Source organism: Coregonus lavaretus (assembly GCF_964263955.1).
Source record: "Coregonus lavaretus genome assembly, contig: HAP1_SCAFFOLD_2744, whole genome shotgun sequence".
NCBI lineage: Eukaryota > Metazoa > Chordata > Actinopteri > Salmoniformes > Salmonidae > Coregonus > Coregonus lavaretus.
In genome coordinates, this window is record NW_028162965.1 from 58,648 (window position 1) to 74,945 (window position 16,298).

At 47.9% G+C, this 16,298-nt stretch overlaps 1 protein-coding gene across 1 annotated transcript in view; it reads right to left on the reverse strand.

The window, feature by feature from the left end:
- LOC311118638 (proteasome adapter and scaffold protein ECM29-like) overlaps positions 1–16,294 on the reverse strand; it is a gene marked incomplete at its 5' end in the record, with an annotated part of 29,010 nt that extends 12,716 nt beyond the window's left edge. The window contains 11 exons of the mRNA XM_084193429.1: positions 3,153–3,308; positions 5,685–5,835; positions 6,711–6,829; positions 9,108–9,155; positions 10,635–10,820; positions 11,230–11,397; positions 12,090–12,276; positions 12,936–13,050; positions 14,445–14,499; positions 15,511–15,656; positions 16,228–16,294. Coding sequence (XP_084049555.1) covers positions 3,153–3,308; positions 5,685–5,835; positions 6,711–6,829; positions 9,108–9,155; positions 10,635–10,820; positions 11,230–11,397; positions 12,090–12,276; positions 12,936–13,050; positions 14,445–14,499; positions 15,511–15,656; positions 16,228–16,294 — 1,398 coding nt within the window. The remainder of the gene's footprint in view (positions 1–3,152; positions 3,309–5,684; positions 5,836–6,710; positions 6,830–9,107; positions 9,156–10,634; positions 10,821–11,229; positions 11,398–12,089; positions 12,277–12,935; positions 13,051–14,444; positions 14,500–15,510; positions 15,657–16,227) is intronic.
- Between the last annotated feature and the right edge of the window lie 4 nt (positions 16,295–16,298).

The window sequence follows — 16,298 nt, forward strand, 5'->3', positions numbered from 1 at the left end:
CCCCAAGAACACAGTGGCCTCCATCATTCTTAAATGGAAGAAGTTTGGAACCACCAAGACTCTTCCTAGAGCTGGCCACCAGGCCAAATTGAGCAATCGGGGGAGAAGGGCCTTGGTCAGGGAGATGACCAAGAACCTGATAGTCACTCTGACAGAGCTCCAGAGTTCCTCTGTGGAGATGGGAGAACATTCCAGAAGGACAACCATCTCTGCAGCATTCCACCAATCAGGCCATTATGGTAAAATGGCCAGACGGAAGCCACTCCTCAGTAAAAGGCACATGACAGCCTGCTGGGAGTTTGGCAAAAGGCACCTAAAAGACTCTCAGACCATGAGAAACAAGATTCTCTGGTCTGATGAAACCAAGATTGAACTCTTTGGCCTGAATGCCAAGCGTCATGTCTGGAGGAATCCTGGCACCATCCCTACGGTGAAGCATGGTGGTGGCAGCATCATGCTGTGGGGATGTTTTTCAGCGGCAGGGACTGGGAGACTTGTCAGGATCGAGGGAAAGATGAACGGAGCAAAGTACAGAGAGCTCCATTGATGAAAACCTGCACCAGAGCGTTCAGGACCGCAGACTGGGGCGAAGGTTCACCTTCCAACAGGACAACGACCCTAAGCACACAGCCAAGACAACGCAGGAGTGGCTTCGGGACAAGTCTCTGAATGTCCTTGAGTGGCCCAGCCAGAGCCCGGACTTGAACCCGATTGAACATCTCTGGAGAGACCTGAAAATAGCTGTGCAGCAACACTCCCCATCCAACCTGACAGAGCTTGAGAGGATCTGCAGAGAAGAATGGGAGAAACTCCCCAAATACAGGTGTGCCAAGCTTGTAGCGTCATTTGTCCCGTGTAGCTCAGTTGGTAGAGCATGGCGCTTGCAACGCCAGGGTTGTGGGTTTGATTCCCACGGGAGACCAGTATAAAAATGTATGAACTCACTAAGTCGCTCTGGATAAGAGCGTCTGCTAAATGACAAAAAAATAGTAAAAAAATGTGGACACTCTTACTGAGTTGCGTCTGTTTCGCGTGATGTATTGTTGTCTCTACCTTCTTGCCCTTTGTGCAGTTGTCTGTGCCCAATAATGTTGGTACCATGTCTTGTGCTGCTGCCAGGTTTTGTTGCTACCATGCTGTTTTCATGTTGTGTTGCTGCCATGCTATGTTGTTGTTTTAGGTCTCTCTTTATGTAGTGTTGTGGTGTCTCTCTTTATGTAGTGTTGTGGCGTCTCTCTTTATGTAGTGTTGTGGCGTCTCTCTTTATGTAGTGTTGTGGTGTCTCTCTTTATGTAGTGTTGTGGCGTCTCTCTTTATGTAGTGTTGTGGCGTCTCTCTTTATGTAGTGTTGTGGCGTCTCTCTTTATGTAGTGTTGTGGCGTCTCTCTTTATGTAGTGTTGTGGTGTCTCCATGTAGTGATGAGGTGTCTATCTTTATGTAGTGTTGTGGCGTCTCTCTTCATGTAGTGTTGTGGCGTCTCTCTTTATGTAGTGTTGTGGCGTCTCTCTTTATGTAGTGTTGTGGTGTCTCTCTTTATGTAGTGTTGTGGCGTCTCTCTTTATGTAGTGTTGTGGTGTCTCTCTTTATGTAGTGTTGTGGCGTCTCTCTTTATGTAGTGTTGTGGTGTCTCTCTTTATGTAGTGTTGTGGCGTCTCTCTTTATGTAGTGTTGTGGTGTCTCTCTTTATGTAGTGTTGTGGCGTCACTCTTTATGTAGTGTTGTGGCGTCACTCTTTATGTAGTGTTGTGGCGTCACTCTTTATGTAGTGTTGTGGTGTCTCTCTTTATGTAGTGTTGTGGTGTCTCTCTTTATGTAGTGTTGTGGTGTCTCTCTTTATGTAGTGTTGTGGCGTCTCTCTTTATGTAGTGTTGTGGTGTCTCTCTTTATGTAGTGTTGTGGTGTCTCTCTTTATGTAGTGTTGTGGCGTCTCTCTTTATGTAGTGTTGTGGTGTCTCTCTTTATGTAGTGTTGTGGTGTCTCTCTTTATGTAGTGTTGTGTTGTGGCGTCTCTCTTTATGTAGTGTTGTGGTGTCTCTCTTTATGTAGTGTTGTGGTGTCTCTCTTTATGTAGTGTTGTGGTGTCTCTCTTTATGTAGTGTTGTGGTGTCTCTCTTTATGTAGTGTTGTGGTGTCTCTCTTTATGTAGTGTTGTGGTGTCTCTCTTTATGTAGTGTTGTGGTGTCTCTCTTTATGTAGTGTTGTGGTGTCTCTCTTCATGTAGTGTTGTGGTGTCTCTCTTTATGTAGTGTTGTGGTGTCTCTCTTTATGTAGTGTTGTGGTGTCTCTCTTTATGTAGTGTTGTGGTGTCTCTCTTTATGTAGTGTTGTGGTGTCTCTTTATGTAGTGTTGTGGTGTCTCTCTTTATGTAGTGTTGTGGTGTCTCTCTTTATGTAGTGTTGTGGTGTCTCTCTTTATGTAGTGTTGTGGTGTCTCTTTATGTAGTGTTGTGGTGTCTCTTTATGTAGTGTTGTGGCGTCTCTCTTTATGTAGTGTTGTGGCGTCTCTCTTTATGTAGTGTTGTGGTGTCTCTCTTTATGTAGTGTTGTGGTGTCTCTCTTTATGTAGTGTTGTGGCGTCTCTCTTTATGTAGTGTTGTGGTGTCTCTCTTTATGTAGTGTTGTGGCGTCTCTCTTTATGTAGTGTTGTGGCGTCTCTCTTTATGTAGTGTTGTGGTGTCTCTCTTCATGTAGTGTTGTGGCGTCTCTCTTCATGTAGTGATGTGGTGTCTCTCTTTATGTAGTGTTGTGGTGTCTCTCTTTATGTAGTGTTGTGGCGTCTCTCTTTATGTAGTGTTGTGGCGTCTCTCTTTATGTAGTGTTGTGGCGTCTCTATGTAATGTTGTGGTGTCTCTCTTTATGTAGTGTTGTGGTGTCTCTCTTTATGTAGTGTTGTGGCGTCTCTCTTTATGTAGTGTTGTGGTGTCTCTAGGGGGGGGCAGAGTAAACTCTGTAGGGGGGGCAGGGTAAAGTCTGTAGGGGGGGCAGGGTAAAGTCTGTAGGGGGGGTGGAATGACTATAGGGGTAATAATATGCAGTCTATCACCAAGGAACACAGCAGAGGATTTGACTTCCTGACAACGTGTCCTCCTAGTCTGGCTGAGACAGACAGACAGACAGACATGGTGGTGGGAGAGAGGGGAGGAGTGCGTTACCTTGGTGCCCAGGCCCACTCCGCTCTTCAGTAAGTCACAGAGTCTGGGGACCAGCTCCCCCAGAACAGACACGTCCAGGTGCTGCAGACACATGTTGATGGTCTCCATCATGGGGGAGGACTTGGCAGCACTGAGTCTGGCTGCATCCATGGCACTCTGGAGAGAGAGAGAGAGGTAACATCAATGACTGCTGATAATCACACCTCTGGAGAGACATTAGTTACATTAACCCATCAGAGACCGTAGTTACCCCATCAGAGACAGTAGTTACATTACCCCATCAGAGACAGTAGTTACATTACCCCATCAGAGACAGTAGTTACATTAACCCATCAGAGACCGTAGTTACCCCATCAGAGACAGTAGCTATATTACCCCATCAGAGACAGTAGTTACATTACCCCATCAGAGACAGTAGTTACATTACCCCATCAGAGACAGTAGTTACATTACCCCATCAGAGACAGTAGTTACATTACCCCATCAGAGACAGTAGTTACATTACCCCATCAGAGACCGTAGTTACCCCATCAGAGACAGTAGTTACATTACCCCATCAGAGACAGTAGTTACATTACCCCATCAGAGACAGTAGTTACCTTACCCCATCAGAGACAGTAGTTACCTTACCCCATCAGAGACAGTAGTTACATTACCCCATCAGAGACAGTAGTTACCCCATCAGAGACAGTAGTTACCCCATCAGAGACAGTAGTTACATTACCCCATCAGATACAGTAGTTACATTACCCCATCAGAGACAGTAGTTACATTACCCCATCAGAGACAGTAGTTACATTACCCCATCAGAGACAGTAGTTACATTACCCCATCAGAGACAGTAGTTACATTAACCCATCAGAGACCGTAGTTACCCCATCAGAGACAGTAGTTACATTACCCCATCAGAGACAGTAGTTACATTACCCCATCAGAGACAGTAGTTACACTACCCCATCAGAGACAGTAGTTACATTACCCCATCAGAGACAGTAGTTACATTACCCCATCAGAGACAGTAGTTACATTACCCCATCAGAGACAGTAGTTACATTACCCCATCAGAGTCAGTAGTTACATTACCCCATCAGAGACAGTAGTTACATTACCACATCAAGATTGATGCCAATTCTTTATGCCACATAACTAGATAACCAAATACCCACATAACTACATAAACGCCTAACCAACTACCCACATAACTATACGGAACAAAACTAAACACAACATGCAACAATTTCAAAGATTTTACTGAGTTACAGTTCATATGAGGAAATCAGTCAATTCAAATAAATAAATTAGGCCCTAATCTATGGATTTCACCACGACAGGGAATACAGATATGTATCTGTTGGTCACAGATACTTAAAAAGAAATGGGCCTCAGGATCTCGTCACGGTATTTTTGTGCATTCAAATTGCCATTTAAAATGTGATTGTGTTCGTTGTCCGTAATTTTTAGCCTGCCCATACCATAACCCCACCATCACCATGGGGCACTCTGTTCACAATGTTGACATCAGCAAACCCATCGCCCACACTTAGCCATACACGTGGTCTGCGGTTGCGTACTGCCAAATTCTCTAAAATGATGGAGGCGGCTTGGTAGAGAAATTAACATTAAATTATCCGGCAACAGCTCTGGTTGACATTCCTGCAGTCCGCATGCCAATTGCACACTCCCTCAAAACTTGAGACATCTGTGGCATTGTGTTGTGTGACAAAACTGCACATTTTAGTGGCCTTTTATTGTCCCCAGCACAAGGTGCACATGTGTAATGATCATGCGGTTTACCACATAACCGCATAACCACATAACTATACAACCGCATAACCAGACCTTCTCTTTTGTTTATGTATGTGTGTGTTTCTTTCTTTCTTTGAGTATGTGTGTGTGTGTTACCTTCTCCTGCTCTGTGGCTGAGGTAGTTTAGTACCTACCTGTATGTGTGTGTATACAGTGAGGGAAAAAAGTATTTGATCCCCTGCTGATTTTGTACGTTTGCCCACTGACAAAGAAATGATCAGTCTATAATTTTAATGGTAGGTTTATTTGAACAGTGAGAGACAGAATAACAACAACAAAAATCCAGAAAAACACATGTCAAAAATGTTATAAATTGATTTGCGTTTTAATGAGTGCTCCTAATCTCCGTTTGTTACCTGTATAAAAGACACCTGTCCACAGAAGCAATCAATCAATCAGATTCCAAACTCTCCACCATGGCCAAGACCAAAGAGCTCTCCAAGGATGTCAGGGACAAGATTGTAGACCTACACAAGGCTGGAATGGGCTACAAGACCATCGCCAAGCAGCTTGGTGAGAAGGTGACAACAGTTGGTGCGATTATTCACAAATGGAAGAAACACAAAAGAACTGTCAATCTCCCTCGGCCTGGGGCTCCATGCAAAATCTCACCTCGTGGAGTTGCAATGATCATGTCTTTGTCAGTGGGCAAACGTACAAAATCAGCAGGGGATCAAATACTTTTTTCCCCTCACTGTAGGTGTGTTCTCTCTGTGTGTATGTTACCTTCTCCTGCTCTGTGGCTCGGAGGCTGAGGTAGTTGAGGACCTGTGGCTCCAGGACACTGAGGGCCTCTAGGAGGGCTGGGATCAGACGAGGGGCGTGGGGCTTCAACCTATTACCAGCTGTCTTAGACACCTTAACCAGGGTCTGGATACTGGAGGGAGGACCATCTTGTTAACTGCTTTGGCCAACAATGTCTCTACAAGTTTTACATTTCATTTATAGAGAGAGAGAACTGAGAGGAAGAACAGAGAGAGAACAGAGAAAGAACAGAGAGAGAGAGAGAGAACAGAGAGAGCGAACAGAGAGAGAGAATAGAGAGAACAGAGAGAACAGAGAGAGAAGAGGGAGCAGAGAGAGAGAACAGAGAGAGAGAGAACAGAGGGAGCAGAGAGAGAAGAGGGAGCAGAGAGAGAGAACAGAGAGAGAGAACAGAGGGAGCAGAGAGAGAAGAGGGAGCAGAGAGAGAGAAGAGGGAGCAGAGAGAGAGAAGAGAGAGAGAACAGAGGGAGCAGAGAGAGAAGAGGGAGCAGAGAGATAACAGAGAGAGATAACAGAGAGAGCAGAGAGCAGAAAGAGAGATAACAGAGAGAGATAAGAGAGAGAGATAACAGAGAGCAGAGAGAGAACAGAGAGCAGAAAGAGAGATAACAGAGAACAGAGAGCAGAAAGAGAGATAGAGAACAGAGAGCAGAAAGAGAGATAACAGAGAGCAGAGAGAGAACAGAGAGCAGAAAGAGAGAGAACAGAGAGAGATCAGAAAGCGAGAGAACAGAGAGCGAGATAACAGAGAGAGAGAGGGAGCAGAGGGAGCAGAGAGAGAGAACAGAGAGAGAGAGAACAGAGAGCAGAGAGGGATAACAGAGAGAGAGATAACAGATAGCAGAGAGAGAACAGAGAGCAGAAAGAGAGATAACAGAGATCAGAAAGAGAGATAACAGAGAGCAGAAAGAGAACAGAGAGAGATCATATATGGAGGCCAGTGAACACACAGAAAAAAGGAGACGGGGACAAATGATGGAGGCGTACCTGAGAGAGCGGACCTCAGGCACGTTGCTGACGATTCCTTTATCCAGGAGGGTTGGTAACAGAACAGCTACAGTCCTCTGGGCTGCTAAACCTGATGACTCACACATCCTAGTACACACCTGGAGAGAGGGGGACAGGGTTTAACGTAACACATCCTAGTACACACCTGGAGAGAGGGGGACAGGGTTTAACGTAACACATCCTAGTACACACCTGGAGAGAGAGGGACAGGGTTTAACGTAACACATCCTAGTACACACCTGGAGAGAGAGGGACAGGGTTTAACGTAAAACATCCTAGTACACACCTGGAGAGAGGGGGACAGGGTTTAACGTAACATCCTAGTACACACCTGGAGAGAGGGGGACAGGGTTTAACGTAACACATCCTAGTACACACCTGGAGAGAGGGGGACAGGGTTTAACGTAACATCCTAGTACACACCTGGAGAGAGGGGGACAGGGTTTAACGTAACACATCCTAGTACATACCTGGAGAGAGAGGGGGACAGGGTTTAACGTAACACATCCTAGTACACACCTGGAGAGAGAGGGGGACAGGGTTTAACGTAACACATCCTAGTACACACCTGGAGAGAGAGGGGGACAGGGTTTAACGTAACACATCCTAGTACACACCTGGAGAGAGGGGGACAGGGTTTAACGTAACACATCCTAGTACACACCTGGAGAGAGAGGGACAGGGTTTAACGTAACACATCCTAGTACACACCTGGAGAGAGAGGGACAGGGTTTAACGTAACACATCCTAGTACACACCTGGAGAGAGGGGGACAGGGTTTAACGTAACACATCCTGGTACACACCTGGAGAGAGGGACAGGGTTTAACGTAACACATCTTAGTACACACCTGGAGAGAGGGGGACAGGGTTTAACGTAACACATCCTAGTACACACCTGGAGAGAGGGGGACAGGGTTTAACGTAACACATCCCAGTACACACCTGGAGAGGGGAACAGGGTTTAACGTAACACATCCTAGTACACACCTGGAGAGAGGGACAGGGTTTAACGTAACACATCCTAGTACACACCTGGAGAGAGGGGGACAGGGTTTAACGTAACACATCCTAGTACACACCTGGAGAGAGAGGGACAGGGTTTAACGTAACACATCCTAGTACACACCTGGAGAGAGGGGGACAGGGTTTAACGTAACACATCCTAGTACACACCTGGAGAGAGGGGGACAGGGTTTAACGTAACACATCCTAGTACACACCTGGAGAGAGAGGGACAGGGGTTAACGTAACACATCCTAGTACACACCTGGAGAGAGGGGGACAGGGTTTAACGTAACACATCCTAGTACACACCTGGAGAGAGAGGGGGACAGGGTTTAACGTAACACATCCTAGTACACACCTGGAGAGAGAGAGGGACAGGGTTTAACGTAACACATCCTAGTACACACCTGGAGAGAGAGGGACAGGGTTTAACGTAACACATCCTAGTACACACCTGGAGAGAGGGGGACAGGGTTTAATGTAACACATCCTAGTACACACCTGGAGAGAGGGGGACAGGGTTTAACGTAACACATCCTAGTACACACCTGGAGAGAGGGGGACGGGGTTTAACGTAACACATCCTAGTACACACCTGGAGAGAGAGGGACAGGGTTTAATGTAACACATCCTAGTACACACCTGGAGAGAGAGGGGGACAGGGTTTAACGTAACACATCCTAGTACACACCTGGAGAGAGAGGGGGACAGGGTTTAACGTAACACATCCTAGTACACACCTGGAGAGAGAGAGGGACAGGGTTTAACGTAACACATCCTAGTACACACCTGGAGAGAGAGGGACAGGGTTTAACGTAACACATCCTAGTACACACCTGGAGAGAGAGGGACAGGGTTTAACGTAACACATCCTAGTACACACCTGGAGAGAGGGGGACAGGGTTTAACGTAACACATCCTAGTACACACCTGGAGAGAGGGGGACAGGGTTTAACGTAACACATCCTAGTACACACCTGGAGAGAGAGGGACAGGGGTTAACGTAACACATCCTAGTACACACCTGGAGAGAGGGGGACAGGGTTTAACGTAACACATCCTAGTACACACCTGGAGAGAGAGGGGGACAGGGTTTAACGTAACACATCCTAGTACACACCTGGAGAGAGAGGGGGACAGGGTTTAACGTAACACATCCTAGTACACACCTGGAGAGAGAGAGGGACAGGGTTTAACGTAACACATCCTAGTACACACCTGGAGAGAGAGGGACAGGGTTTAACGTAACACATCCTAGTACACACCTGGAGAGAGAGGGACAGGGTTTAACGTAACACATCCTAGTACACACCTGGAGAGAGAGGGGGACAGGGTTTAACGTAACACACACACAGTAAAGTGTCCTTACCTTACTCAGTGTTTTCAGGGTTATATCGGCAGCCTTCCTGACAGACTCCTGTTAGACAGACAGACAGACATTACACAGGTTACCTAGACAACGACCACAGACACAAAACACTAACGCCCCCAGCTAGAATAATATATCTGACATCACACTAACGCCCCAGCTAGAATAATACATCTGACATCACACTAACTCCCCAGCTAGAATAATACATCTGACATCACACTAACTCCCCAGCTAGAATAATACATCTGACATCACACTAACTCCCCAGCTAGAATAATACATCTGACATCACACTAACTCCCCAGCTAGAATAATACATCTGACATCACACTAACTCCCCAGCTAGAATAATACATCTGACATCACACTAACTCCCCAGCTAGAATAATACATCTGACATCACACCAACGCCCCAGCTAGAATAATACATCTGACATCACACTAACTCCCCAGCTAGAATAATACATCTGACATCACACCAACGCCCCAGCTAGAATGATACATCTGACATCACACTAATGCCCCAGCTAGAATAATACATCTGACATCACACTAACGCCCCAGCTAGAATAATACATCTGACATCACACTAACGCCCCAGCTAGAATAATACATCTGACATCACACTAATGCCCCAGCTAGAATAATACATCTGACATCACACTAATGCCCCAGCTAGAATAATACATCTGACATCACACTAACGCCCCAGCTAGAATAATACATCTGACATCACACTAACGCCCCAGCTAGAATAATACATCTGACATCACACTAATGCCCCAGCTAGAATAATACATCTGACATCACACTAATGCCCCAGCTAGAATAATACATCTGACATCACACTAATGCCCCAGCTAGAATAATACATCTGACATCACACTAACTCCCCAGCTAGAATAATATATCTGACATCACACTAACGCCCCAGCTAGAATAATACATCTGACATCACACTAACTCCCCAGCTAGAATAATACATCTGACATCACACTAAGGCCCCAGCTAGAATAATATATCTGACATCACACTAAGGCCCCAGCTAGAATAATATATCTGACATCACACTAACTCCCCAGCTAGAATAATACATCTGACATCACACTAACTCCCCAGCTAGAATGATACATGTGACATCACACTAACGCCCCAGCTAGAATAATACATGTGACATCACACTAACGCCCCAGCTAGAATAATACATCTGACATCACACTAACGCCCCAGCTAGAATAATACATCTGACATCACACTAACGCCCCAGCTAGAATAATACATCTGACATCACACTAACTCCCCAGCTAGAATAATACATCTGACATCACACTAACTCCCCAGCTAGAATAATACATCTGACATCACACTAACGCCCCAGCTAGAATAATACATCTGACATCACACTAACGCCCCAGCTAGAATAATACATCTGACATCACACTAAGGCCCCAGCTAGAATAATACATCTGACATCACACAGTTCCTAGGCCAGGGATAGGCTGTTTGGGGAGGGGGTGTGTTCACCTTGATGTCGTCCAGCACCCTGAACAGCGTTTCCCAGATCTCCTCCAGGTGGTCAATGAGATCATCGGCGTTGCGGCCTCGGATGAGGTCGTTGAGAGCGAGGCAGGCGGACTCCCTGGCCCTCCAGATGTTACTGGTCAGGTTAGATATCACATCCTGGAGGATCTCCTTCAGATACTTATCCACCTGGGGAGGGAAGGAGGAGGGAGGAGAGCGAGAGGGTGAGTATGCGAGTGCATGAGTGTGTATGTCTGTAACGTGGTTGTGTGTGTGTGTGTCTGTCCGTCGCCTGTGAGTGTGTGTCTATCTCTGCTGTGTGTGTGAACGTACCGTGGTAACGTGGGGACCAGAAGTCCCCACAAGAATAGTAAAATAACTAATATTTGACCAACTGGGGACATTTTGTTAGTGTTAGGGTTAGAATTACATGAAGGGTTAGGAGCTAGGGTTAAGGTTAGGTTTTTGGGTTAAGGTTAAGGTTAGGGTAAGAGTACAGGTTAGGGGTTAGGGAAAATAGGATTTTGAATGGGACTGAACTGTGTCCCCCCAAGGTTAGCTGTACTAGACCGTGTGTCTGTACTGTGTGTGTGCATACCATGTTCTTGTCAGTGACCAGTGCGTCCCAGATGGAGGTCATGGCCGTCCTGATGCCCAGGTTGGGGTCAAACTGGTAGCGGTATAGGCGTGGTACCAGCTGGGGCAGGTAGGGGGCGAGCTGCTCACCTGCCTTCGCTGCTATGATGTTGAACCCAAACGCTGCTCCCTGTTAGAGAGGAGGGGAGGGGGGAGGAGGGAGAGAGGAGGGGAGGGGGAGGAAGGGAGAGAGAGAGGAGGGGAGGAAGAGAGAGAGAGGCAGGGGAGGAGGGAGAGAGAGGAGGAGGGAGAGAGAGAGGGGAGGAAGGGAGAGAGGGAGGGGAGGAAGGGAGAGAGAGAGGAGGGGAGGAGGGAGAGAGAGAGGAGGGGAGGAGGGAGAGAGAGAGGGAGGGGAGGAGGGAGAAAGAGGAGGAAGAGAGGAGGGAGAGAGAGAGGGAGGGGAGGAGGGAGAAAGAGGGGGGAGGAAGGGAGAGAGGGAGGGAGAGAGGGAGGGAGGGAGGGGAGGAGTGGAGAGAGGGGGCAGGGAGGGGAAGAGTGGAGAGAGGGGCAGGGAGGGGAGGAGGGAGAGAGGGAGGGAGCGATCACCACTAGTGACAAAAATACTGAGTGAGTTTGAAAAGTGAAAACGGGTCAAATCAAGTCTCCAAATGTGAAGTTATCTAGCGTCAAACATACTTCTTCACAACGCATCTTCATGTTGTGATAAAAGGAAGAACAGAACAAGGCATTGTGCCGCTTTTATTAGGATTTGTTAAAAGACAAAAAGGCGGAAATGAATGTCGTTTCTAATACATTACCTAGTTTTTCTTAACCTATCAATTCATATTATTACATGAGCTCATTTTCACTTCCTGGTTGTACCTTGCGGGAGTTCCACATGGCATGGTGATTGGCTAGGTTCATGAACTTGTAGACCAGATCTGGTTGGTTGAGGTCACTGGCCAATGAGCACAGCTCCTTGTAGGTGGAGAGTCCGTGTCCGTCGGGGGCTTTACCCAGAGCCTCCCCCTGGAACACCTCCGTGTCCTCAGACACCGCATGCTTCACCCTGAGCAGGTAAACAAACATTACAAATACTACTTTTTTAGTATGGTCTGACAAAGGTCATTACTGACCTGAAATCACATCATTACTGACCTGAAATCAGTCTGGTTAAAGTGTGAAGAGATTCCTTTCACTAGTATTATTTTGTTCTGTTCTAGCCCTAATGGGCCTGTGTGTGGAGTTCACCACATGATCTCAGGATTACAAACAAACAGAACAGGTGCATCTCTCTTATGTTGATTTGGTCTCTTCCACACTCTCCCTCCCTCCCTCTCCATCCATCCTTCTCTCTCTCCCCCTCCATCCTTCTCTCTCTCCCCCTCCATCCTTCTCTCTCCCCCCTCCATCTCCCTCCATCCTTCTCTCTCTCCCCCTCCATCCTTCTCTCTCTCCCCCTCCATCCTTCTCTCTCCCCCCTCCATCTCCCTCCATCCTTCTCTCTCTCCCCCTCCATCCTTCTCTCTCTCCCCCTCCATCCTTCTCTCTCTCCCCCTCCATCCTTCTCTCTCTCCCCCTCCATCCTTCTCTCCATCTCCCTCCATCCTTCTCTCTCCCCCCTCCATCTCCCTCCATCCTTCTCTCTCTCCCCCTCCATCCTTCTCTCCCCCCCCCCCCTCCATCTCCCTCCATCCTTCTCTCTCTCCCCCTCCATCTCTCTCTCACCTCTTGCCAGTCATCAGTGTTTCGACCAGTGTAGACACCAGTTCTTGCTGGTCTCCCTCTCCTCCCATCTCATAGACTAGACCAAGACCTTTAGACGCCACGTCCTGACTCAACTCTGGAAGAGGAATAGAGAGAGAGAGAGAAGAGGGGGATCAGGGGAGGAGAGAGAGAGAGAAGAGGGGGATCAGGGGAGGAGAGAGAGAGAGAAGAGGGGGATCAGGGGAGGAGAGAGAGAGAGAAGAGGGGGATCAGGGGAGGAGAGAGAGAGAAGAGGGGGATCAGGGGAGGAGAGAGAGAGAGAGAGAAGAGGGGGATCAGGGGAGGAGAGAGAGAGAAGAGGGGGATCAGGGGAGGAGAGAGAGAGAGAAGAGGGGGATCAGGGGAGGAGAGAGAGAGAAGAGGGGGATCAGGGGAGGAGAGAGAGAGAAGAGGGGGATCAGGGGAGGAGAGAGAATGAGAAGAGGGGGATCAGGGGAGGAGAGAGAGAGAGAAGAGGGGGATCAGGGGAGGAGAGAGAGAGAGAGAGAAGAGGGGGATCAGGGGAGGAGAGAGAGAAGAGGGGGATCAGGGGAGGAGAGAGAGAGAGAGAGAAGAGGGGGATCAGGGGAGGAGAGAGAGAGAGAGAAGAGGGGGATCAGGGGAGGAGAGAGAGAGAGAGAAGAGGGGGATCAGGGGAGGAGAGAGAGAGAGAGAGAGAAGAGGGGGATCAGGGGAGGAGAGAGAGAGAGAGAGAAGAGGGGGATCAGGGGAGGAGAGAGAGAGAGAGAAGAGGGGGATCAGGGGAGGAGAGAGAGAGAGAAGAGGGGGATCAGGGGAGGAGAGAGAGTAGAGAGGTAGAAAGGAAAATACATTTTTTATTTTTTTACCTTTATTTAACTAGGCAAGTCAGTTAAGAACAAATTCTTATTTCCAATGACGGCCTACACCGGCCAAACCCGGACGACGCTGGGCCAACTGTGCGCCGCCCTTTGGCATCGGTCTAGAGTGGGTGGATATATGGATCAGTATTTAGATGGACGAATGGATGTACTGCGTTTACCCTCAGACAGAATGTTCTTCTTCACACAATCAGACATCAGTCATATGATCTACTGTGTTACCCCATTCTTCAGACAATCAGGCATCAGTCATATGATCTACTGTGTTACCCCATTCTTCAGACAATCAGGCATCAGTCATATGATCTACTGTGTTACCCCATTCTTCAGACAATCAGACATCAGTCATATGATCTACTGTGTTACCCCATTGAGCTTATTATAGTTGTCTACACGGAGTTATCACTGAGTTATCACGGAGTTATCACGGAGTTATCACTGAGTTATCACTGAGTTATCACTGAGTTATCACTGAGTTATCACTGAGTTATCACGGAGTTATCATGGAGTTATCATGGAGTTATCATGGAGTTATCATGGAGTTATCATGGAGTTATCATGGAGTTATCACTGAGTTATCATGGAGTTATCATGGAGTTATCATGGAGTTATCATGGAGTTATCGCCTCACCATCAGGGTCTGACAGGATGGAGATGAAGGCCGTCTGGATCTCCTTCAGGTGAGACTGGAACACCAGACAAAAGGAACACACAAGTGAAATACAGTCAGTAACTCACAAGGACTTCCCCATCACGTTCCTCTGTTATCTATCAATCCAGTCTGACCCCTAACCCCTGACCTCTAACCTGTCATACTGTACTGTCCGTACCCTGATCTCTTTGTGCTGGTGTAGTTTCTTGACCCCCAGCCCTAACCCCTGACCTCTAACCCCCAGTGTCCGTACCTTGATCTCTTTGTGCTGGTGTAGTTTCTTGACCCCCAGCCCTAACCTCTAACCCCCAGTGTCCGTACCCTGATCTCTTTGTGCTGGTGTAGTTTCCTGACCCCCAGCCCTAACCCCTGACCTCTAACCCCCAGTGTCCGTACCCTGATCTCTTTGTGCTGGTGTAGCTTCTTGACCCCCAGCCCTAACCCCTGACCTCTAACCCCCAGTGTCCGTACCCTGATCTCTTTGTGCTGGTGTAGTTTCTTGACCCCCAGCCCTAACCTCTAACCCCCAGTGTCCGTACCCTGATCTCTTTGTGCTGGTGTAGTTTCTTGACCCCCAGCCCTAACCTCTAACCCCCAGTGTCCGTACCCTGATCTATTTGTGCTGGTGTAGTTTCTTGACCCCCAGCCCTAACCTCTAACCCCCAGTGTCCGTACCCTGATCTCTTTGTGCTGGTGTAGCTTCTTGACCCCCAGCCCTAACCCCTGACCTCTAACCCCCAGTGTCCGTACCCTGATCTCTTTGTGCTGGTGTAGCTTCTTGACCCCCAGCCCTAACCCCTGACCTCTAACCCCCAGTGTCCGTACCCTGATCTCTTTGTGCTGGTGTAGCTTCTTGACCCCCAGCCCTAACCCCTGACCTCTAACCCCCAGTGTCCGTACCCTGATCTCTTTGTGCTGGTGTAGCTTCTTGACCCCCAGCCATAACCCCTGACCTCTAACCCCCAGTGTCCGTACCCTGATCTCTTTGTGCTGGTGTAGCTTCTTGACCCCCTAACCCCTGACCTCTAACCCCCAGTGTCCGTACCCTGATCTCTTTGTGCTGGTGTAGCTTCTTGACCAGGGAGAGTAGCCATATGCAGGCAGCCTGTCTGACGTGGGGGTTCTGACTTGGGATGTACTTAGCCAGGATGGAGTTTAGCACCCACGGAACCACGTCATTACTCTTCACATCTGACAGGGAGACAAGAGGATTGGACAGTTACTAAATAAAACAACCAATAGAACGCAAGACAACAACCAGATCAGCCAGAGCTGTGTTTCACACCACAGGAAGGATTTAGCCAGTGTGTGTGTGTGAGTGTGTGTGTGTCTATGTGTGTGTCTATGTGTGTGAGTGTGTGTCTATGTGTGTGAGTGTGTGTGTGTGTGTGTGTGTCTATGTGTGTGAGTGTGTGTGTGTCTATGTGTGTCTGTGTCTATGTGTGTCTGTGTGTGTGTGTGTGAGTGTGTGTGTGTGTGTATGTGTCTATGTGTGTGTGTCTGTGTGTGTGTGTGTGTCTATGTGTGTGTGTGTGTGTGTGTGTGTGTCTGTCTATGTGTGTGTGTGTGTGTCTATGTGTGTGTGTGTGTCTATGTGTGTCTATGTGTGTGTGTGTGTGTGTCTATGTGTGTGTGTGTCTATGTGTGTGTGTGTGTGTGTGTGTGTGTGTCTATGTGTCTATGTGTGTGTGTGTGTGTGTGTGTGTGTCTATGTGTGTGTGTCTATGTGTGTGTGTGTGTGTGTGTGTGTGTGTAATCTTACTGTCTGGGGGACTGTATTGTTCCTCAGTAAAGGTCCACGGGTCCCTGGCAGCTCCAGAACTAGTCCCTATA